This window comes from Drosophila tropicalis, unplaced genomic scaffold, assembly GCF_018151085.1.
Source record: "Drosophila tropicalis isolate 14030-0801.00 unplaced genomic scaffold, ASM1815108v1 contig_443, whole genome shotgun sequence".
Taxonomy (NCBI): domain Eukaryota; kingdom Metazoa; phylum Arthropoda; class Insecta; order Diptera; family Drosophilidae; genus Drosophila; species Drosophila tropicalis.
Genome location: NW_027172907.1, coordinates 4357609 through 4380578, shown reverse-complemented (window position 1 = coordinate 4380578; position 22970 = coordinate 4357609). Strand labels below are relative to the sequence as shown.

The window sequence follows — 22970 nt, the reverse complement described above, 5'->3', positions numbered from 1 at the left end:
CACATTTTTCATATAAAATATAATGGACATTAATAAACTAACTTATTATGAAATAAATGAGAAATTAAAAAAAAAGGACAAAAAGTACATTTTAAAATCTACAAAAATAAAATCAACAAATTGCGTAGGTTTCGTACTTAAATGCTAATAAAAACAATTTTCTTTCTAATATAGTTTTCTTGGACCCTCATCTTGGGCCTGTTGCTCCTCCTCACCCGCTCCGCCTCCGACTCCTCCTCCTCTTGTATGCCTTTTGCGATTCAAATCGCGTGCCTCCTCCATTGTGGTGGGCAGAACTTTGTCAGCCGTCTCGGGAAAACCCAATGTAAAGAAACCACTTATCAAAGCAAATGTGGCAAATAGAATTTGTGGCGCATAAATATAATATTTGGCCAATAAAGGAGTTTGTGGTGCCAGCATGGAACCAATTCGTCCCACCATCGAGCACATGGACAATAAACTATTGCGCACATTGGTTGGAAAAATTTCCGAAGTGAAAAAGTATAAAATTTGAAAACTACATGTAATGGCCAATTTGCCAATGAGAAATAGAGTCAAAGATGCAGCATAATTATCTGAAAAAAACAAAAAAACAGATTAGATTGGATTTTACTTGATGTCTCTTTGTCCTTCTCCATCTCTCACCTGGATCAATTGCCGCCGATGCTCCCATGCAGACGGCACAAACCAACATGGAGGCACAAAGGGAATATCTACGCCCGAAACGATCCATAATGACGAGGGGCAAAAGTAAACCTGGTATCTGAATGAAACCATTCAGCATGAAATTCGTGTACTTATTTCCACCCAAATTAACTGAATTCAAACTCAACCCAAGTGCAATTAGAGTGTGAGTGAACCAGCAAAGGCAACAATTGGCAATGCGTAGCAAAAAGAAACGAATGGCCTTCATAATAGGATATTGACTCTCATTCGCTTGACGCAATTTCTGACGATTGTTGGCCAAAAGCTCATCCAATTGCTCCTCGGGCAGGGAACGTTTATTGCAACGGGCGGCACGTCTCAAGACAGCAGCTGCTTTTTGCTCCGCACCCTGGCTAAGAAGCCAACGCACACTCTCGGGTAGAATCCATAGGAATAATAACTGCAAGATCGCCGGTGCATACAATGCCCTCAGAAGCCAACGCCAATGTTGCAACTGGGATGCCAAGAATCCCAAAAATGCCTCACCCAACGAATAGAAAATGGTGATAATCGTTGCAGCAGCGACACGACGTTTCGGACCCACCAGCTCGATGGCCAACAAAAAAAGCGGTTGGAAATAAAGTGCTACCCACGGCCATATCAAGAAATTCAAAGGACAAAAACATGTAATAATTGGTCGAAAGGGATCGTATGACACCCATTAAAGCACTTAAAGCCCCTCCAATGGCCAACATGGTGCGTCGTCCGTATCTAAAAGGAAACCAAAAAGCGATGAGCTACACTCTCACATGAAAGCTAATTCGATGTTATACTAACCTATCGGCAAAGTAACCACCGATTGGGATGCCAACAAATTGTCCCACATTGTTGATGGTTCCAACCATCGAAAGCATCCATTCATCTTTGCAAAAGATGCCAAACTAACCAGACAGAGAGAGAGAGAGAGAGAGAGAGAAAAAAACAAAAATTAGCCAACAAATCAGTCAACTATTACATAAATCCTTACCTCTGTTGATATAGTCCGCTCCTCGTCACGAAATTTGTAACCATTGCTACAACTTTGTGTTGCATTCCTATTAAAATATTCTGCCGAACAAAATTCTCCCGATGTTTCAGTTATATTTTCCACATATTGATGACAAGAATCCCATGCAGAATTCTGATACGGTATAGTAAAAATTAAGCCATGGGGCCTCATACAAACTACTTGGACTATCACATTGTGTTATATTGCATCTAAATTGAAACGAAAGTCGAAGATATTGAAGAGTTTTTCAAATTAATATTTCATTAGATCCCACTCACCTTTGTACCACTGTACTAGCCGTAAATACATAAGAAATTGAAAAGAAAGCATTGAAAACCATGGGAATACACAATAAGATATAGTTAATGATCTGATATCGTCCAAATTGGCCAATACGCACAAGAATGGCATCCAGAGAGTTCTCATCATCATCATCAAGTTGACGATCATCTGCCTGTTGTTCCTCTGTCTGTCTCATATGATGACCATATGAGGGCGTATGATTTTCCTCTCCTTGCCGTTGCCGCTTTGTTGTTGGTCATTTTAAATAGTTTCTCTCGAGCACGTGTTTGAATGCACTTTTTTATTATTTTGTGTTACGTTTGGTGGTTTAACGGAGTGGAGCTAAAGCAAAACACGTATTTTTTCTCACGCTCACGCCGCCGATTCACGTTATACTAAATTTATAAATTATTTGTGTGTGTTTTCGTTTTCATTTCGAAACAAAAAAAAAAAGCCGGGGCTAACTTTGGCTGCGCAATACCCTTTGTATACGAACATATGTATATAGTTTATATGGTCGGAGATGCTCGCTTCTATACGTTGCACAGTTCCGAACAAAATGAATATACTCGTTTTGCAAGGGTATAACAAATGTTCTTTAAGTTATTTTTATTATGGGCCAAACAACGGTGGCGTCGTTGCTACTGCTGGAACGAAACGAAACGGCACGGTGCGGCACTTCGTCGTCGTCGTCGTCTCGTTATGGGAAAGGCAGCCCATTGACTGACTGAAATCGCCAGCCGACTCGACTATATTTAGTCTATCTGCTTCGCTCTGCTCTTCCTACTTCTGCTCCTCTTTCTGCTTGTCTTCCATAATCAGTGTTTGATATAGTCAGATAGTCTCTTTATAGTGCCCTTATCATCACTTACTCCACATATACATATGTACATACGTAGCTGAAAGCCAAGTAACAACTTTTTTGGGGTTTTAATCTTTTTTACGTTTCAACAACTGGTTTTACTTTTTGTTTTTGCTTTTATTAGCTTGTAGTATTAGCTTATTGAATGACTTGGCAATATATATTGATTGGGTATCAAATTCGGATGGTTGATGGATTGTATAGATGAAGTGTAAATTATGTTTGTCAATTCGATAAACACATAAGTAGCCCAAAAAGAGCTGTTTTTCGTGTCTATCTGTTTGTCTACTGACTGATTACTGAGTGTTTTCCCCTCCCCCATCTTTATTTTACCCTTATCTCTCAAACTATTTGCACAATGTCATTGACTTTGGCTCCACTTGAAGTTTACATTACAATTTTCAAGATTAAGTTGAATAAATTATGTGAGAAAAAACTGAAACCAAAGAAAAAAATTGCATTTGATTAACCATTATAAAGGGTAAAGGGGACATGGGCTGCAATTGGGCTTGTGAGGTCAATTAATCAATGATTTGTCATGAAAACAAATGAAAATGCTGAATGAATTCATAAATTATTTACCTTTTAGAAATAAAATAGTGACGCGTTTAGTAGTAATTGAAATAACATAAATCATTGGCAATTCTGAATGCTAAAACTAATAATAAGTAAAATACTGTTGATATGATCAATATATATTGATAAGAACAGATGAACCTAACCTAACCTACATATTAAATTGTAATCAAAACCAACAATGTAAGAATTGTGATTAAAACTATTTTCAAGGAAAACATGAAAAAAAGATAAAGTAAATTGATTTAATAGATTATTGATATTCAGATTATTTTAATATTTAGTCAGAAGTAAACTAGTTTTTAGACTAAAGGTAAATTTCAATAAAATCTATGTTTTGAAATTCATCATATATGTATATAAAAATGTCTCTGAATAGGGATTCCGGGAGAAAGAAAATAACCCAATCTTCATTCGTTGGATTCAAAATATGAACTGATTTTATTAACAAAAGTATGGAGTTTATATAGGGAATCTTAGGCTCTAGAAGGTAACAATTGTTCTTAAAATATTTTATTCTAATGAGACTCAAATCCCACGTTATCGGGGGTTGAAAATTATTATTATCTTGGGCACGGCTTCGGCCACTTGACATCCTGCCGTTGTGATCTTTTGGGTTAGTTTAAAAATTACAAGTGTTGTTCTACAATGTGTAGGGCTGATTGTAATTCTAGTCATATGCTAGATTAGTTGTTTGTGACAAAGGTACAATTTTAGTATTATGTTTTCTTTAGTGCATCTAAATTGGTGAAGCCGCTTCAGATGAACACGATGTTTATTCTTAAACAGTCTCAGTTTTCAAAAGTAATTTGTTTTAACTGTTTATGGTTAATAAAGCAAACAAAATAATGTTAATAATGATAATAAATTTACTTTTCAAGTGTAAATCAGAAATTGTTCATAATCAAAAAACAAAAGTCATTCATAAATTGTGTTACTATGCCATAGGATTTTGAAATAAAAAAAAACCAAACAAACTGATAACGAACTAAAACCGAATGCTTCTTATCTTTTGTAAAATTTCAAAATTTCCTAATTCAAGTCTGGCACACAATTTCAACTTTTGCTGTAACAAAAATGTTTTGAGAAAAAATAAACAAATTTTCCCTTTTTAGTATTCAATTTAAAACGTTCAGTGGAGGGTTTCCCATTGAGGATGTAAAGGATTCCTTTCCTGACGAACGATTTTTTATCTCTTAAACTTTAATTTCGACCAAATTAACTTCAAAAATTTAAAATCAAGATTATTTTTGCTTAAAAGTGTTGTAATTTTAGTTGTTGGCATTATTTGAGAGACCGATATCTTGGTGGAGCCCCCCAGAGCTAAATGGATTCAACTTTTCTTAGGATGACTGAAATTTTATATTATTATTATTGAGAATGTTTTTTTTTCACCAGAAAACTTAAATTTAAACATTGTTGAAATTCAATAACTTCTAGGTATTTGTTATAATACGAAATTGAGACTTGTCCAACGATATTTATGAGCCAACTAGAATTTCAAAATGTTCTATGGAAAGAAAAAAAAAACCAAGCTTTATTTACCTTAATTAGCACAAAACGACAATGTAATTTGATGATTGAATGAGCCACTTTAGACTTCTTCTTCCCATATATTGAATCATTTTGCGTTTCAATTGACAAATTGATAGAGAATTACTATGTATTGTTTATGTATATATAAACATTTTAATTTGATTGTTCATGTGTCCATAGTACATACAATATAAGTGTATGCTTATCACTTAATGCAAGCTCTCTCTGTCTCAGCCACTGTGGCGGGCGATTACTAATAATATTTACAATTCGATAATGATTTTACTGACGATATTTAATTAGACGACACTTTTTGTTTGGTTTTCCGTGATTGTGGGTTTATTGCTTTTATTATTGTTGCTGTTGTTGTTGGGCACACTTCTTCTATCTAATTCACGAGCCTCGGCCAATGTGGTTGGCAATGTTTTGTTTGCGGTCTCGGGAAAAAGTAAAGTTAAGCTCGAACAGATGAATGCAAATATGGCAAATACTAAATGTGGTCCATATCTATAATAAATAAGCTACAAAAAGACAAAGTCAATATAATTCTGACTCCTCGGGAGGAGGAAAAAGTAAGAGAGAGATGGGATACTAACCAAAAGAGGCGTCTGTGGAGCCAACATAGAGCCAAAGCGTCCGACCATTGAACAAAATGAAAGTAAACTATTTCGACAATTTGTGGGAAAGATTTCCGAAGTAAAGAAATACAAGACCATAAAACTACCAGTGGAATTCATTTTGGCCAGAAAATATAAACAAGACGCAATCAGTGGGTAATCTAGAAAAAAAGACAAAAAGAAAAACTTTTAATTGATCCATTAAAATAAGAATCCTAGTTCTCTCTCACCCTCTTCGAATGCCATCACCATAAGTAAAAAGACTCCACAACTGGACATTAATGAGGTTAAAGCCCATCTTCTCCCAAGTCGATGCATTAGGATTGTTCCAAAGATGATTCCAGGTATTTGCATGAATCCAGTAATGCTAAAATTTTCAAATTTATTGCCACCACTCAAGCTATTCGAATTTAAACTGAGACCCAAGGCCAGTAGCGTGTGAATGAACCAAACGAAACAGCATTGAGCTATTCTCCAGCCGAGAGCGTGAATGATTTGCTGTACCGTATAATGGCCACCAGAAGCAGCCGATTGGGCAACCAACTGACGATTCGATCTCATCAATTCACTTAAATGTTGTTCCGGCAAAGATTTGTGATTCACACGAGCCGCTTTACGTAAAATATTTTTGGCATCCGTTTCCTGCGACTGACTCAGCAGCCAACGGACACTTTCCGGCAGCAGGCAAATAAAGAGCAAGTGCAGCAAAGCTGGAGTATACAACACACGAAGTAAGATCCGCCAATCTCGTATATATGATGCTAGATAACCCAATCCGGCCTCAGCTAAGCCATAGGTAAGACTTATGACTGTGGCAGCCACAACACGATGTTTGGGACCCACCAGCTCAATAGCCATTAGAAAGGCAGTGGGAAATAGAGTGCTACCCACGGCCATATCTAAAAATTCCAGGCACAGAAAGCTATAATAATTTGGGGCATGAGAACGTGCCAGGCCAGCAAATGCGCTAAGGACTCCAGTCACAACTAGAATGGTCTTGCGGCCATATCTAAAAAGGAAGAAGTAGTCAAAACGGAACATACAACATGGGAAACTATATAACAGTAGCTCACCTATCGGCCAGGTAACCGCCCAAAGGAATACCCACAAATTGTCCAATATTATTAACCGTGCCTACCATCGAGAGTTGCCAACGATCCGAGCAAAAGATGCCAAACTAAAGAATCAAATGATGCATTTAGTCCCAAACTGGTGTTGAGTAATCTTCTCTCCCCTAACTTACCTCACTGGCAATGGTTCGTTCATCTTGGCTAACTTTGTAACCTTCTTCACAGGGTACTCGATGCCTACGATCGAAATTCTGAGCCAAACATTGAGAATCATTTTGAAATGAAATTATTGTCTTTACAAAAGCAAAATGGGAACACTGATCCCATGCAGAAGCTGTTCCCATTCCCTTCTCTTGGGGAATCGTGAAATTCAAAAAGGATGCTGAAGTGGAGTAAGTGCTCTCCAGGCTATCACACTGACTGATGTTGCATCTGCAGGAATGGAAAGGGAAATATTGATAAAGAGAGAGGTCGATTTTTATCCTGTTTCCCCACCTGTGTTCCACACTGCTGGCTGTGAATATATAGGAAATGGAATAAAAAGCATTGCAAACGATTGGTAGACACAGCAAAATATATAGGCATATCTGATAGCGACCAAATTGGCCAATTCGTATGATAATATCATCCAAATGTGTATCCTCTGTTGTCGTTGTTGGTGTTGGTGTTGGTGTTTTCTCAACAGGGATTTTCTCCAATTTCATGATGCTAAACTAAGCGCGTTTCTTAATTGACTAACAACCGACTGGACTGACTGAACAATGACTGAAGATGCTTCGTTAGATGCTTCTCAAACATTGCACGAGAGCACCGAGACCAAAAGTGGCGACAGCAACGCCGCCTCTCCATCTGGCAATTTAAAAGGTTTGGATTAAGTAATTGAAATTGAGATAGATACATGCACTTCTCGTCACTTGAATAGATCCCACTCAAATTTCAATCTGCATTCGTCTGGATTTTCCTCAAGTATAATGTTTGATGAAATATATATGTACATATATTCTATTTCAATACCATTTTTTTACTTTCAAAATATTTCTTAATTTAATAAGACTTTATCAAATTATGAGATATAATCTCACAAAGTCTTTTCTTTTCGACCAAACTTCATTAGGTAGGTGTTTCTATTCAAGTTAAGCGGGGCATATACAGAATTATGTTTGCAGGTGAATAAACTTGATCAATGTCTTGGCTCCCCTTATTATTATTATAATATGATAATTATGTTTTTGTTTTGTTTATTGTTAAATGGGAAAAAATATCACTTTATTTAAAGACAAAAGAAAAGATAGAATGTGTTTGTATGTGTATATAAATATAAATCGAGTACAAATATACATATCTAAGAATGCTAAAGCTTAATTCAAAGTGGATTGTGAATACAGACAAAATAGACAGAGAACTGCAATAGTCGTTGTTCCACAGAGAAATATTGAACCCGATTTGTTTGGTTTTCTTATAATTATTACTTTTGAACCTTCTTTTTTTTTTGGTTTTGGTGTTTTTATTTTTCCAATCACTTGTTCTTTGTAATGGGTAATAACTGGTTTAAAACTGGGCATAAACTGCTTTAAAGCGCCAGTGCCACGCCTCCACGGAACAAAAAAGCGGGAGAGAATGATTTTTACTCTTAGATTACAACCTAAATAAATCATGTTCTAAACTGTTGCGTTTTGTGTATCTACTCTTAACTACAGATATATATTTATATATATATTCATATTATATAAAGTGCTAAATATATATATATAAGTATATATAAAGGTTTACAAACAACTCTAAAATATATATGGAATCAATCTTATCAAATTGCAATACGTGATAATTTAGTTTGTGTCTGTGTATCTGTGTTTGTGGGGGATAGATATTAGAGATTATACATGGGATTACTAGTTGCATCGAATAACTGAGTGCCAGTTGATTCGATCATTGATCTTAGCGCGATACTTCGCTGCTTGGCCACAGCTTTGCGTAGCGTCAATTCAAATACATTCTCCTCATCAATATTATCCATGGGTAAATGTTGTCTTTCTCCTTCCTCTTTGTTAGGACCCTTGAATACCAACTCTTCATGCTCATAAAGGACACAAGTTTCAGCAAATTCCTTGGCAAAATATTGCGCTGTGTTACGATTTGTGATCACCTCACTGGGAAAGCATTGTAAAAGTTCTTCAAAACTTAATTCCGCAACCAAATGATTAAGAATTTCTGCAACAGGATCAAGACAGTTTAAAAAATATTTCAAAAAGATGACGTGTCTGATGTTTCTTACCAGTCAAATGAGCTTTCCAATTCGTTAGAGTTTCTTGCTTGCTGAGAATCTTTCTTAGCAAACTCTCCCAATGTTTGGGCGTAAAGCCACAGGACTGAAAGAATAAAAAAAAACTTAATTGAGATAAAAAACTATTAATTTTTTTATGATTTTGTCTACCTTTCCATATTGCCATAGATAGGCTGGACAAAAGCTCATCATATAGTTAATGGCCAAATTTTTTGGTAAAATGATAACCAAGAAACTATCAATGCCCATTAGATTTGGTGTCTTTTGTATGAAAGCCAAGAATTCGGATATAATTTCACGATCCACCTTACTCGATGCCAATAGAGATTGAATCTTTAACGTCAATGTGAGTAGCTCATTGTGCCAACTAACAAAACGTACTTCGAATTCACCCTCGTCCTTGTTTGGATAACTAAAATCAGCCCGCTCAAACGGTGGCAAGCGATTCAAGTACTGCGGACGCTCCAAAAGGCATGGAATGGGTCTAATATACGATTTAATGTGTCTATCGTATTCGTCGCCCACATCGGTTAACTTGTAATCAGGTATATAGGGCACGTAGATTAGCTTACTCGTGGACATGGGATCATTCAATCTCATTTGATTCGGCTTGGGACAGTAGTTAGGAGCCATTCCCACCATATAGGATATACATTCCATGCGCAAATTAAGAAATTCCTCCCGACTCGATTGTTGTTCGATATCCGCGGATTGTAGATCGGTAATGAGATCAGACAGACATTTCAGACGTCCCATATACATGCGAAAAAGAATCTTTAAACCCTTGAGATTAATTGCAATTTGATCGTCATCGGTTTGTGGATGCGTTAGCGAGGCATTCGAATTTCGTTTCTGAAATGGCGATAGCGATTGATGCTCCTGCAATTGGTCATAGACAATTCTCTGCTGATGCCTGCTACCATTCAGCGATAGACTTAAAGACCGATCCTCGCACGAACTGGATAGCGAATGATTATCTGCTTCACTGTGGAGCGATGGAGCTCTCGAGCTGCTGCATTCCTCATCGTAATCATCATCCAATTGTGGGGGTGTCTGTGAGCGAATGTCATGCGTCTGCTGGGAGGCACTAACATCGAAGAGATCATAATAATAGACTTGCAGGATGTTCACAAAGACCTTTTGTGAGGTCTGATAACCCTTTTGTCCAATATGCGAGGCTATATAGTTTAGGAATAGCTGAAGTATAACATCCAGACGCAGAGTGTGCTCAATGCACAGGGCATGAATGAAGGCATCGCTAATGGCCTCAATCAGAGCGAGTTGCTCATTGGCCAGCAGGATTGTCTCACAGAAATCAGAAAAGGAAACAATGGCATTTGCAGACGAGGAGTTTGTCGGAGTCGATGGTTTAGTTTTGGCTTGATGATTTCTTCGATGACTTCGTTTTCCACCGACTCCACCACGTTGACTCCCAATACTTCCACTTCCTGTAGTCCTTGCGGCTTCCTGCTGACGTCTCTGATAAATCACAGTGCTGTCGTCAAAGAGGACATTCTTGTGCCGTATCAAAGCTGTGGCAAGAGACCGCCGCGTCGATTTGGCTATCACTTCTTGGGCCAGCAAATAGTTGGACATGCGGCAGGCTGTAACAGCTAATAAGAGTGACTCATCAGGCGATCTGGAAATGGGAAAAAGAGAGGGAACAATTATAGATTTGAGACGGGAAAAAATAAAAAACTTACAACTTGTTAAGGTATTTCAAATAGTTAATCAATTCGCCACTCATTGCATCAGCCACAACGGGAGAGCTTAACATTATCTGTGGAATATCTCCGGGCGCATGTTTGATGAACATGTTGAGGAATTCGAGTGAAAGTGGAACCTGCTTGTAGCCCTGCTGAAGAACACGAGCTGGTGTGAAAAACGGCTGAACTGTCTGATGAAGAAACGATGATTTCAAGCGATCTGTGCCCAGGCCAAGTAGAAATAGTTTCACCGTATAGATGAGGCCAGTTAGGACAGGAGATTCTTTGTCCTCCCGCTGCTGCTGCTCCACCTCCTCCACTTTATCGATCATAAACTGATCAATATAATTCTTATAGATATCAACTAATTGGAGCTGGCACATTTTATAGAAACCTGTGGCCTGCAGATAAACATCCTGTTTGGTAGAACTGCAAAAGAAAAAAAAAAAACGGGAAATGAATCGATTTAGTCGATTAAGCGTTTTTTGTTATGTTCATCTTACCGTATAGAGAAGTCGGCCAATTTTCGGCAATTGGCCATAAACATCTTACGTAGCTCCTGTTCCCTTTCCATGCCCAATCTTTCGCATTGTAGGGTTAAGCTTAATCTCAGCATGACATGGGCCTCCTCCATGAGATCATAGAAATTTGAACTACTCGCACTTCGATAGGATTCGGCTATGCCTTCGAGATCTTCTATAATATGTTCAACTCGTGGCACTTCTAGATTATATAGAGTCCATTCGTTTACAACATTCGAGGATTGCGCAGCACTTGAACTTCTCAGCAGACTGCTATGCTTTGCCTTAGCTTCAGCCAAAAGTCGTGCAGCTATATTCTTTTTTGTCGTCGTAGCAACGGTCGTTGTTGATGCCGAGGATGCCACTTCACCCATACTCCGACGCTTGTGCAGGTCCAGAGCTGCATTTGTAATTAGAACCAATTGCTCTCGATTCACACAGACAAATTGAACATGCATAAAAGCAGCCAGCCCAATGACTGCAATGGGCGAACTAATCTCTGGAGCAGATTCCTCAGGGAAAATGCCACCAATCGATGGATATTCGAAACGATTGTGGAACAGTTTATGACCCACGCGAGAGGTATGAGTTTCCACCGATTCCGAGGTAACAGCAAAGATCACATAGTCATTAATGTGCACCTGGAGAACAGGTGCCGTAAAGCTATAACTGGCAATGGGCTTCTCGTTCTCACTATACCATTTTCCCTGGGCGGAAAACTGATACAGATAACCATCGACACTGCTGGCTAAGACCAAGCAATGGCCAATACAACGTTGATGTTGCGACGATTTTAAAGTTCGTCGATTAACATGCTTGAATGTGGTCACAGCACTTGGAATCTGCTGATTACCCATATCATATTCATCTTCCTCTTGATCCTCTGACTGACTTGACCTCTGATAAATCGCCCTCAGATCCATGCAGCGTAATATATCCAGGACGCGAGATTGTGGCTCCGACGTTTTCATGCATATTTGTAGCAGTTTTCGGATATCATATTGTACAGAGGCATCTTCCAGATGATGGGATCCGGCTATGCCACGCACATTCATGGCCTTGGCTTCGTTGACTAGCTTGATTTTGATTTCACCAGCTCTCTGAGGGCTAATGATGATATCTTGATTATCCTCACTCGACTTATTCTCACTCTGATCCCACTGAGAACGCAAATCCGGTTCAAATTCTCGTCCATAGGCACTATTAACCAGCTTGGCCACATTGAAATCCAACGGAGATCGTCCAGCCAAAGCGCCTCCGCCGACACCATTTAGTGACTTGGGAGTGCTCGATTGCAGGGAATCACTGTCACAACTCTGTTGGCTATGAGTAGAGCTCAGTATTCCGCCACCGCCGCCAGGACCTCCACTTGTGGGACCACTTGCCTTGCTGGCCAAACTCAAGGATTCCGAGAGAGGTTCATCACCTGGACCACCACCTCCAACGTAATCATTGTCCAAGCAACTGTCATCCCTCATTTTAGTGGCCAGGGCATCTATCACCTTAAAGGCCACACAATAACGATGACTCAGACAGGCTATCACATTCTCCGCCAAACACAGACGTATGGGCACAAAATTCAATTGGACAAAGAACTTAAAAGGCAGAAAATCGATGAAAGCGAATCTCGGTTGGGTATTTTCATGCACACATTGGGTATATTCATACAAATAGATTCTATCCCTGCTGCTCACTATGATATTGCCCGACGTCTGACAACATTGCACCAATTCTGGGGGACTTCTCAGTGGCAACTCAATCACATCGATGCTCTCGATTAGCGGTGTCTTTGGTGTTGTCATTGATGCTATCCTTATAGTGATGGGCAGCTCATTGAGCCGACTATCGGGAAATTTCCAGAAATTTGCATAGATTCGTACAAACATTTTAGTGTCATCCTCGGAGCAAACTGTATTGCTATTGCTGCTTGAAGTGCAGCTAATTGTAGATGATGAATGCACTGGACTGCCAGCCTGTTCCTTTTCCAATGTGAGAAGATATTTACCTGGGGAGAAGATAAAAAGGTAAAACATTCAGTTTGGATCTCCAGATATAATCTCTTTTGATTCTTTTACCTGCCTCACAGTAGATCAATTGAACTACCTCACCCACTGTGGCCAAGGTATGCCTAACGGGCATCCTTTCATCACCACCACCACCAATTCCATTAGGATCGCCATCAGCAGTAGTTGGCTCCCCCATGCTGATGGTGGTCCTCTGCATCCTTGTCCAGATGAGGGGGCTGCTGCTGCTTTCCAGCTAGATCATAAATCTCAATAAATTGCTCAGCACTGCTAATGGCAATCCGGTTGTTGCCTATTAATGTTGCTGCCAATATCTCGCCATTCAGGGCATAAGTCTGTTGCCTGGCGAAATTGTAGGCCTGCAGTATCTTTACCATGATGTTGTGGAGTCACTATAAAATGGCCAAGAAAGGGGGAATAACACTTTTTTTATTTTTCACTACAAAATTTCAAATACAACGCCCCAAAGAGAAGCGTCGTGGTGACTTCATCGCCGGGCGTACTCAGACTGTCTGCTGCTGAATCAGTCAGTAGTCAGTGAGTCTCAGTGAGGAAGATATTCTGAAAATGGTAGTGGGTGAGCTAGACTTGTAACTGTGTGTGTGTGCGTGCGAGTTTGTGGGGGGCGGAGTGAAGCACTCAGTCAAGTGGTTGTTGTATGGGTATGTCAACCATTAGCATAATTGTTGTGCCTTTTATGCTAGAGAAATGGGAAGAGAAAACGGAAGAGGGAGTGGAACTGAAGGAGGCGAAAAGAAAGCAGAAAAGTGTTAAGGCAACAAAGCCTGAGGTCAGGGCTAACTCTGGTCTGGCACTGGATAGTTTTAATACCGTGCATTGACAACTAAAAGTATGCAACAGTAATGTCTAAAATTTAAAATGAAATGACATGATATGAAGTTGGTCTTCCAGTCTGCACCTCATCATTTCATATTTTTATAAATATAAAAGAGGCAGCAAAGAGAGAGAGAGAGAGAGAAAAGAGGGTATCCCCAAGTCGATCTTTACAATCAAAAACTAGTCTGCTTGTAAATTTATTGTTGAATTAAAAGCAATTAATTTTAATGATACTTCTTCTGAGCTAATCATTTCAATTTAAACTATACATACATATCTATGAAGGACCTTTGTGGAGTTTCTTGACATATTTACCATAACTTGTTAACTGTGAATAATACGAAAGTTTAACTGATTATCTTTGTAAAAAAGGATTCATATCATGATTGTAATATTCTATACAAAAAAAAAAAACTTATTGTAAGCCAAAAAAATTCTTTAGTCAGCCCTGCTGAAATTCTAGTTGTTGTCCATCATAATGTAAATAGAGAAAAGAGGAAATTAGGTCACAACACGCCCTCACAATAAATATCAACTTAAGCCCGGATCTCTTCCCCTTGTTCACCTGTTGGCCCCCCCTACCCTGCTGCCACCGCCCCATCATGAGCTTGAATTGATTGCCTTGGCTTGACTTGGGTTTGGTTTTTGGGGTTTCGGTTACATTAGGTTGGATTGGGTTAGGTTACTCCTGACGTGCTTTTGGGTAATTAAGTCATATAAACGCAAAGCAACACACTTACATACATACATCAATCAGCACCTGGAATGCAAATGACGTCACAAGCCGGCCAAGTGAAATACCACCCCACACAAAACAAAAAAATCATGGGTCGAAGGGGGAACCGGAAATAGAACAAAAAATATATGTGTATATATATTTTTGACCAGTGACCAATAACCGACAACCGAGAGGGAGCGATAGACCGCGGCCAAAGGCGGCAAATCAATAATAATCAATTCAAACATAAATAATGCGTTCATTAACCCAAATCAGACGCTTGCATTGGAGAGAGGGTGTTGGCTGGGGGACATAAATGGGAGAGGAGGTTGCATTTTAGGCAGCAACAAAAAACAACGAACTCGACAAAAAAATCAATAAATTTTTCGTTTGCCAAAATAATTTTTATATAATAAAATTGCCATTTGGTCTTTCACTTCTTTTGTTACTAAAACTTGACTATTAATTAATAAAAAATTTTTTGAAAAATTTAACAACAAAAATTATTAAAATATATTTCCTTGTATTTTTTTTTATTTCAAAATTAAACACTCACATTCCTAAATTGAACTTGTTTTTAGTTTTTAATTCTTCATTTTAAATGCCCGCACATTTTTGATTTTGTTTAAAATTTGATTTATTTGTTTATGTTTCTACGGTACGTTGTGTATTTTTTTTGTTTCAATGAATTAAAATTAAGAAAAATTAAGTGTGGCCACAGGGCGGCTAACAGGAAAATACTTTATGCGGGCCCAACAGCTGTTTCTGGCCTCGCGCAGATCTGGCAACGCTGTTGTGCACATTTGTGGTATTCCTTCCAACTTGGTACAAAATTAAATTTAAAAAACTGCTTAAGAATTAAATAAATATATGAAACATGAAAAGAAACAAAAAAAGGAAGACAACAAAAATAATTGAGTTTTCCCCTTAATTTTATGCAATGCTAATTTTTTTATCATGATTTGGCCACACTAAAAACTTGTTGCGAAATTAAAAGGCGCAAAATTAAGCGGCAATTCAGAAACTCGAAATTTAATCAATGACATCGTCTCGGAATTTTGTCAGTCCACAGAATAAATATGATCGGGTTATTCTGCTGGTCGATATGGATTGCTTCTTCTGCCAGGTGGAGGAGAAGGAACAACCGATCTATCGAAACAAACCCCTGGCAGTGGTCCAATTCAGCAACTGGAGCAAAAACGGCGGCATAATTGCTGTAAACTATGCGGCCAGGGCCAAGGGTATAACCAGACATATGCGTGCCGATGAGGCCAAGGATCTGCTACCGGAAATTGTATTGGTCAAAGTGCCCAATATAAGGGATAAAGCAGATACCACCAAATATCGCGATGCTGGCAAGGAAGTGGCCAATGTCCTGCAAAAGTTTACAAAGCAGCTGGAACGTGCCTCGGTGGATGAAGCCTATTTGGATATCACAGAGACGGTTGATCAACGTCAGAAGGAGCTACAAACTGTAAGAATCAGCAGCAGTTTCTTCTCTAAGTCGTCGTAATCGTTATCCTCTTGCTCTCCCTGTTAGGGTGCTTTTACACTGCAACCGCAGGAGCTGGTCAACACTTTTGCCGTGGGCTATGACAATATGGGTGAATATGTCAATAAAATAACCAAAAGATTCTCCAATCCCTATATGGATGATGAACGCTTTCAATTGGTGTACGATCAAAATGATTTACCCTCTGTGAGGCAGAGTGATATTCGTCTCCTGATTGGAGCCTGCATAGCCGGTGAGGTTCGGGCCGCTGTAAAGAAGGAAACGGGCTATGAATGCTCCGCGGGAATAGCACACAATAAGATATTGGCCAAACTTGCCGCTGGCCTGAATAAACCCAATAAACAGACCATTCTACCGCTGGACGAGATTCCTGGTCTATTTGAGACATTGCCCGTGGGCAAGATAAAGGGGTTAGGTGGCAAATTTGGTGAAATCGTTTGCGAGACGTTGAGCATTAAATTTCTTGGTGAACTTTTGAAATTTTCCGAAAGTGAACTACAAAGGAAATTTGATGAAAAGAACGGGTAGGCCGATGAATCTAACAACTTGTACGGATAAAGACTTTTTCTTTTCATCTTATAGCACTTGGCTGGCCAACATATGCCGTGGCATTGATTTAGAGTGTGTCACACCACGTTTCTACTCAAAGAGCATTGGTTGCTGCAAGAAATTTCCCGGACGGAATAACATCACCGGTCTGAAGACACTTCAACATTGGCTGAGCGAACTGGCGACCGAAATTACGGAACGTTTGGAAAAGGATGCCATTGAGAATAATCGACGGGCTAAGCAAATGGTTGTGCAATATGTACAAGATCTTGATGGCGAAGAGGTGGCCAGTTCACGGTCGAATGCCCTGCCCAATCACTATGATAAGGAGACATTGGCAAATATATCTCTCGATTTGATTAAAGCCAACACCAAGACATTTCTACGTGCCGGCAGTGATGCAGCTCTAAATAATTCCATTAAATTTCTGGGCATAAGTGTGGGAAAGTTTGAAACAATTACAAATAATCAAAATAAATTACAAGAAATGTTTGCCAATCAAATGGCTAAAAAGCGACGTGTTAGCGGAGAGGAAGAGCAAAAGCAGGCCCAGCCCAAAGAGAAGGAAATGGAGAAAGAGATGGATGCGAAAGTGAAACCGAAAGAAACAGAAGAAGCAAAAATGAAGAGTTTCTTTGCCAATTATTTGCAAAAGCCAAAAGCGGATGACCAGAAGGTGGAAATGAATTTGAAGCCGAAAGCCCAAGTGAATGAACAGACGGACACGGTGGTGATGGTGGAGAAGACAAGCTTCATTGACGGTTACAAATTGAAATTGAAAGCCCTTAATGCAGTTAGGGAGGGTGCAGCAGCAGACTCCTCAACGCCATCATTGACATCAACGCCGCCAGAGATGAAGGAAAGTTTCTTTGCCTCGTTTCTGAAGCAACAGAAGGAGGAAACGTCTAAAGAGAAATCACAAAAAAGGATGACTCAACGGAAATGCAAGGTTTGGCCGATGAACTTGATGCAATTGAGGCCAGCAGCCAACCAGAGCCACCGTTAACTGAAGAGGAGCTACAGCCATCCACATCGACGAAGCGGAAATTTGAGCAAATGGAGACAAGTAATAACTATAAGGAAAGTTATGCTGAATATGCAACACCCGAATTGCGTACAGACCTCATTATACCTCTGACTAAATGCGACGAATGTGGAGCACAATTGCCCAATGATCCGAAGACACTGCAATCCCATCGAGATCATCATTATGCTCAAGAATTGAGTCGTCAATTGAGAGCCGAACAGCGTGAGGAGAGGGAAAAGAATCGGCCCAAGACTAAACAGTCGCCAACAGCACCTACTCCACCGCACAAACAAAAGGCCAAAAAAGGCACAGCAACAGCAGTCGTCAATGGAAATGCTTCGATAACTAAATTCCTGGCGCCAACTAATGCTGCAGCTGCTCCTCTTCCACCTGCCAACAGTGAGTTTCCCATGCAGCAATGTGACGACTGTAAAACATATATCAAATGTGTGGATATGCCAGAACATTTGGATTATCATATGGCCAAGAAGTTGCAGCGTGAACTCAATCAACAGGATATGCAAGCCAAACGGCCAACATCCTCACCAGGAGCAGTCAAGAAACAGTCGTCAAATAAACTAAATGCCACCCTGTCAAGTGCCAGTGCCTCTTCAAAGGGGAATCGAACCATAGCCCAGTTCTTTAGCCAGATTAATTAATCCAAGCCCGGCCAAAAACGATGCTACAATTAAAGTATTACCAGTTTTTTTTCTATTGCCTAGTTTTAGGATAAGTGTTTAAATAAATACATTAATTTCGAATTGGTATATGTACATGTATATGTATTTCTTACCTTGTATATATGAGCTTATTTTGTCTTACAAATGTCTTTGATTCGGTTCCTTAAAAGCTAAATCTTAGATTATATTATACTTCATTATGCAGCCGTTAGATTTAAATCCTTGGCCTTTGAGGGTTTCTTTTTTTCCACCAATAGCATCGGCTTCCTGCACCGTGGTGGGCAATATCACATTTGTCGTCTCCGGAAAGAATAGAGTGAGGCAGCCACTAAAAATGGCTGCAACAGCAAATAGAATGGCCGGGGCATTGGCATAATACTTGGCCTAAACGAGAGGGGTTAATAATAATAATAATTATCTACTACAAATCCAAGTTGAGCACTTACCAAGAGGGGCGTCTGTGGGGCTATCATTGAACCAAATCGACCCATCATGGAACAAAAACTGAGCAAACTGGTGCGTATATTTGTTGGAAAAATTTCCGATGCGAAAAAGTAAAGCACCTGAAAGCTGGCCGTAATGGTTAACTTGCCCACCAGGAATAATACCAATTGGAGGACATATTGATCTCCCCCCGTGAAGATGGTTCCAATGCAGCATAGACCACTGAGCAGCATAAGACCGCAAAGGGAATAACGGCGACCAAAACGATCCATTATGAGGAGAGGCAAAAAGAAGCCAGGAATCTCCACCAGGGCAATATATGCAAAATTATTATACTTATCACCATCCAAAAGGACCACATTCAAACTCAAGCCATAATAGACCAGAACATGAACAATCCAGCACAAGGAACAATTGGCAATGCGCCATTTGAAATTCTTGAAGGCTTCTCGTATGGGAAATTTACTTTCCTGTGATTCCTTCAACTTATCTCGATTCGCCATGACCAGTTTGTCCAGCGAACTCTCGGACAGTTTTCGCTTATTGACTTTGGCTGCCCGTCTCAAAATACCCTTGGCCCTCTCCTCCTTGCCCTGACTGAGTAACCAGCGAACACTCTCCGGTAGAATCCAGAAATAGGCTAACAATATCAACGATGGCATATATGTGATTCGCAGAAGGATACGCCAATCTGGGAAGGCTTTGGCAAACATGGCCAATGCAACTTCACCCACAGCATAGAATACTGTGATGACACTGCAAGCAAGGACACGTCTTCGTGGACCCACCAATTCGATGCCGATCACAAAGCAAGTGGAATACAAAGTACTACTCGTTGCATTGTCCAAGAACTCAAAAACCAAAAACCAAATATAATTTGGCGAATACGAACGAGCAATGCCCAGCAAGGCGCCCAAAATGCCGCCCAGGGCAATCGAAAAACTACGTCCATATCTAAACACACAAAAAACCAAAAAATACTTTTATTAGACTAACATTTAATATAAAGTTGAAGTGTTGGGTCACAATGATCATGAATGAATGAATCATTTGATCACTCACTTGTTCAATTACTCAATGACTAGCTTATTCAGTTTTTTGCTGATCCGATCTATTACCACATATTTTGTATATACGAGTGAACGAGAATGAGCGTGAGCGTTTGAATGAACAACACAAGTAGTAAATAAACAAGTAAGTCAATAGAGAAGTAAATAATCAATGAATGGAATGAGCAATAGTTAAAAAAGTGAATGAGAAACAAAGTAAGTAAACAAGTGAGATTGCGATCAAGTTTACTGAGCGACCCAACACTGCAACATTTACACATGTATATTTCCGCATAAATTTGTATATATATTACCGATCTGCCACAAATCCACCAATTGGGATGCCAAAGAATTGTCCCAGATTGTTTACTGTGCCAACTAGCGATAATTTCCATTCATCATCGCAATAAATTCCAAACTACACACACACACACACATAGGGGGGAAGAAAGAAAGGAAAATTAGAAGATTTAAACTTGAGTATGGAAAAGTTTTATTTTTCGGTTCGTCAGGTCAACAATAGATTGAAATTTCACAGTCGTCTCTTACATTAAGTCTTGTTTACATACATTTAGATCTAAATCACCCGCTACCTGACACTTTGCTTGCCCTGCTTGCCCCTCATCACCTGTTTTTTCTCATTGGATGGTTATCTTTTCATATGATCATCTTAATGATCATCATCATCAACTGACTTGTCTCTCTGTCAGTTAAGTTTGTCCAATTGTATGATAAAGCACCACTTGAGCAATTTTGACTAGCTACTTATGTTAAACAACATAAATATTTACCTCAACTCTGATTATGATAACGAACATATGTACATATATATAATTCGACGGAAGGCCATAATAAAGGTCTCTAGAGATTCGCTGATTCACAGTTACTATGAACTTGAAACTATTGATAAATCAAAACGACTTGATTTAAGAGGTTTTTATAATCTCAGAGAGAAAGAGAGAGTGCTACCCCTCGGACGTTAAATAATATTGGTTCTTGACCACTATCAATAAGTAGAGTAAAGATGCAATCAGAATTTTATTTCAAAAGGTTTCACTTATTAGAATTTGAGTTTTAATCCAAGAAATTTCAATTGTTATGGAACCTTTTTTTTTATGAGCAAAACAACTGTCTGTTTCTGTTATTAAGTTAGATAAGTTTATTGGAAAAAAATTTTTACAACAATTGTGTACTATTTAAACAATTGTCTGCAGTATCTATATCTTACTTAAGTAAAGTCAGTTTGTTGTTGTTGTTCTTAAAGTTAACTGATAGTTGGTAAATGGTTTACAGCAAATAGTTAAGTAAGTTGAAAATTTCATTAGTAATCCAATTTTCCGTAGGAATTATCCCTCATATATAATAATTTATATGTACTATATAGCTATTTTATGATTTTCTTCATATCTTGAATTCAATTACACCACACTTGGGCCCCGATAGAGTAAACATTTTGATTGCTTTATTTACCCGATTTGGCATAATTCCTCCTCCTAATGCCTAGTCAGTGAACGTGAACTCAACTTGTTAGATTAGTCTGCTGATTAGAAAGGTTTTTAACACCGCCACCCCCCCAAAGTGAAATACTTGAGTTGGCCACGTTGGTCCAGAACAAGAGACAGCATGTGCTTGAAATCGGCTGACTTATTATCAAAGTCCACATAGAGCAATTCATACACACACACACACACACACACACACACACACACATGCACACGAAAGTCTGGAGTGTGAATATGATGGTTAGTCGGTTGTCGTTTGTATTGTGGTCGGTCCCGTCTCTCTGATAACTCGCACTTTGATACTCACGTCATTGGAAATTGTTAGTTCATTATCGCGAAATATAAAATTATTGTCGGGACATGACTGAACCTCTTGTTTCTGATAATAATCAGGATCACAAGTAGAAGAGGATGCATTCTCATTCACATAACGATTACATTTATCCAACTCTTTGCCATTATGTGGTATACTAAAATCTGTCCAATCTTCATTGTATTGACTTGCCGGTGAATCGCATTCTGTAATGTTACATCTGTTGATGATGAACAGAAACAAAGTAACCCCAGGATAACAATAAAGTCGTCTTTATCTTAATCTTTACCTGTGCATCACTGTGCCAGCTGTAAAGACATAAGTCACCGAGAACATGGCATGAAACATCATTGGTAAACATATCAATAGGAATATCATCAATTGGAATCGTCCGAATTGTCCAATATACTTTAAGATGCCATCTAAAGTGACATCCTCTTGATCCACCACTGACGGCACATCCATTGTGGCAGTGGTGGTTGTGTTTGACGTTGGCGGCGACGCCGATGAAGTTTCGTTTGCTGTCATTGTTAAGAATTTCTTTTTTTGTCTACTTTAAACCATTAACTTGAATCATTCACAACTTCATCTAACTGCACACTCAAAACAAAAAAAAAAACCAAAACTAAAGCAGAAAGTTTATTTTGGCTCAAGTAGTGCGATTTCGTTGAAACTTTTATGTCGTATTTTTTTGTATTTTTTTACACACATATATAGAATTTATTTTTACACCCCAAAAACCACCGTACAAGTTACGCGTTGTGTACCACACAAAATCACTTGACCAACTGTGTACACGTTTCACACGATCTCTCCGATCCGTCGACGTTCGCCCACCGGCAGCAGCGGCAGCCCCACCGACGACCCCATGAATGAATATATATTTGCGTGTGTGTGTGTGTGTGTATGTGCTTGAGTGTGTGAATAATGAGGAGAATAACTTTGGGTGGATGAAGGGTAACGGGTGGTGAGCATGAGGACTACACATTAGTCCCCTATCAGCCATGATAAGCAGCGCGCCTATAGGAATTTTTCATACCCTCTACTCTCACCCTTAACAGGTTAACTGGGTGTATTTGGCCTGTAAATATCTTGTAATTTTCCCAACAAACACCAAACAACTGTGTGAATGTGAATGAAAAATACAATGAAATCGCTTTAAAGTTGGCC

General features: G+C 39.1%; 4 protein-coding genes and 1 pseudogene across 4 annotated transcripts; 1 reads left to right on the top strand and 4 right to left on the bottom strand.

Moving 5' to 3' along the window:
- Positions 1–64: 64 nt before the first annotated feature.
- LOC137573815 (organic cation transporter protein-like) lies at positions 65–2714 on the bottom strand (annotated as a pseudogene).
- Positions 2715–5027: 2313 nt separating this feature from the next.
- Positions 5028–7373, bottom strand: LOC137574139 (organic cation transporter protein-like). The gene is made up of 6 exons (XM_068286278.1): positions 7132–7373; positions 6810–7068; positions 6640–6743; positions 5797–6575; positions 5546–5727; positions 5028–5470 (listed from the first exon to the last, which is right to left on the bottom strand). Exons 1-6 carry the CDS (start codon positions 7338–7340, stop codon positions 5249–5251), a joined length of 1755 nt encoding a protein of 584 aa, XP_068142379.1. The 5' UTR covers positions 7341–7373; the 3' UTR covers positions 5028–5248.
- Positions 7374–7942: 569 nt separating this feature from the next.
- Positions 7943–15465, bottom strand: LOC137573839 (uncharacterized). Its single transcript, XM_068285893.1, is given in 8 exon segments — positions 7943–8844; positions 8909–9002; positions 9068–10556; positions 10621–11052; positions 11127–13149; positions 13220–13347; positions 13349–13560; positions 15280–15465. Coding segments are annotated over 7 exon segments (4704 nt in total). The 5' UTR covers positions 13546–13560; positions 15280–15465; the 3' UTR covers positions 7943–8503.
- A 237-nt stretch (positions 15466–15702) lies between these two features.
- Positions 15703–18585, top strand: PolH (DNA polymerase eta). Its single transcript, XM_068286232.1, is given in 4 exon segments — positions 15703–16197; positions 16264–16760; positions 16819–17693; positions 17696–18585. Coding segments are annotated over 4 exon segments (2583 nt in total). The 5' UTR covers positions 15703–15762; the 3' UTR covers positions 18472–18585.
- On the bottom strand, positions 18574–22575 carry SLC22A (SLC22A family member). The gene is given in 6 exon segments (XM_068286233.1): positions 18574–18728; positions 18730–18876; positions 18939–19890; positions 20300–20403; positions 21795–22020; positions 22090–22575. Coding segments are annotated over 6 exon segments (1707 nt in total). The 5' UTR covers positions 22329–22575; the 3' UTR covers positions 18574–18689.
- Positions 22576–22970: the final 395 nt, after the last annotated feature.

Bases quoted from the DNA above. Each gene is read 5' to 3' on its own strand.
- LOC137574139 (XM_068286278.1), bottom strand. From the start codon at position 7,340: ATGAAATTGGAGAAAATCCCTGTTGAGAAAACACCAACACCAACACCA. The intron at 7,069-7,131 runs GTGGGGAAACAG...CCATTCCTGCAG, and splicing joins GCCAGCAGTGTGGAACACAG to ATGCAACATCAGTCAGTGTG. The intron at 6,576-6,639 runs GTGAGCTACTGT...CTTCCTTTTTAG, and splicing joins GGCGGTTACCTGGCCGATAG to ATATGGCCGCAAGACCATTC.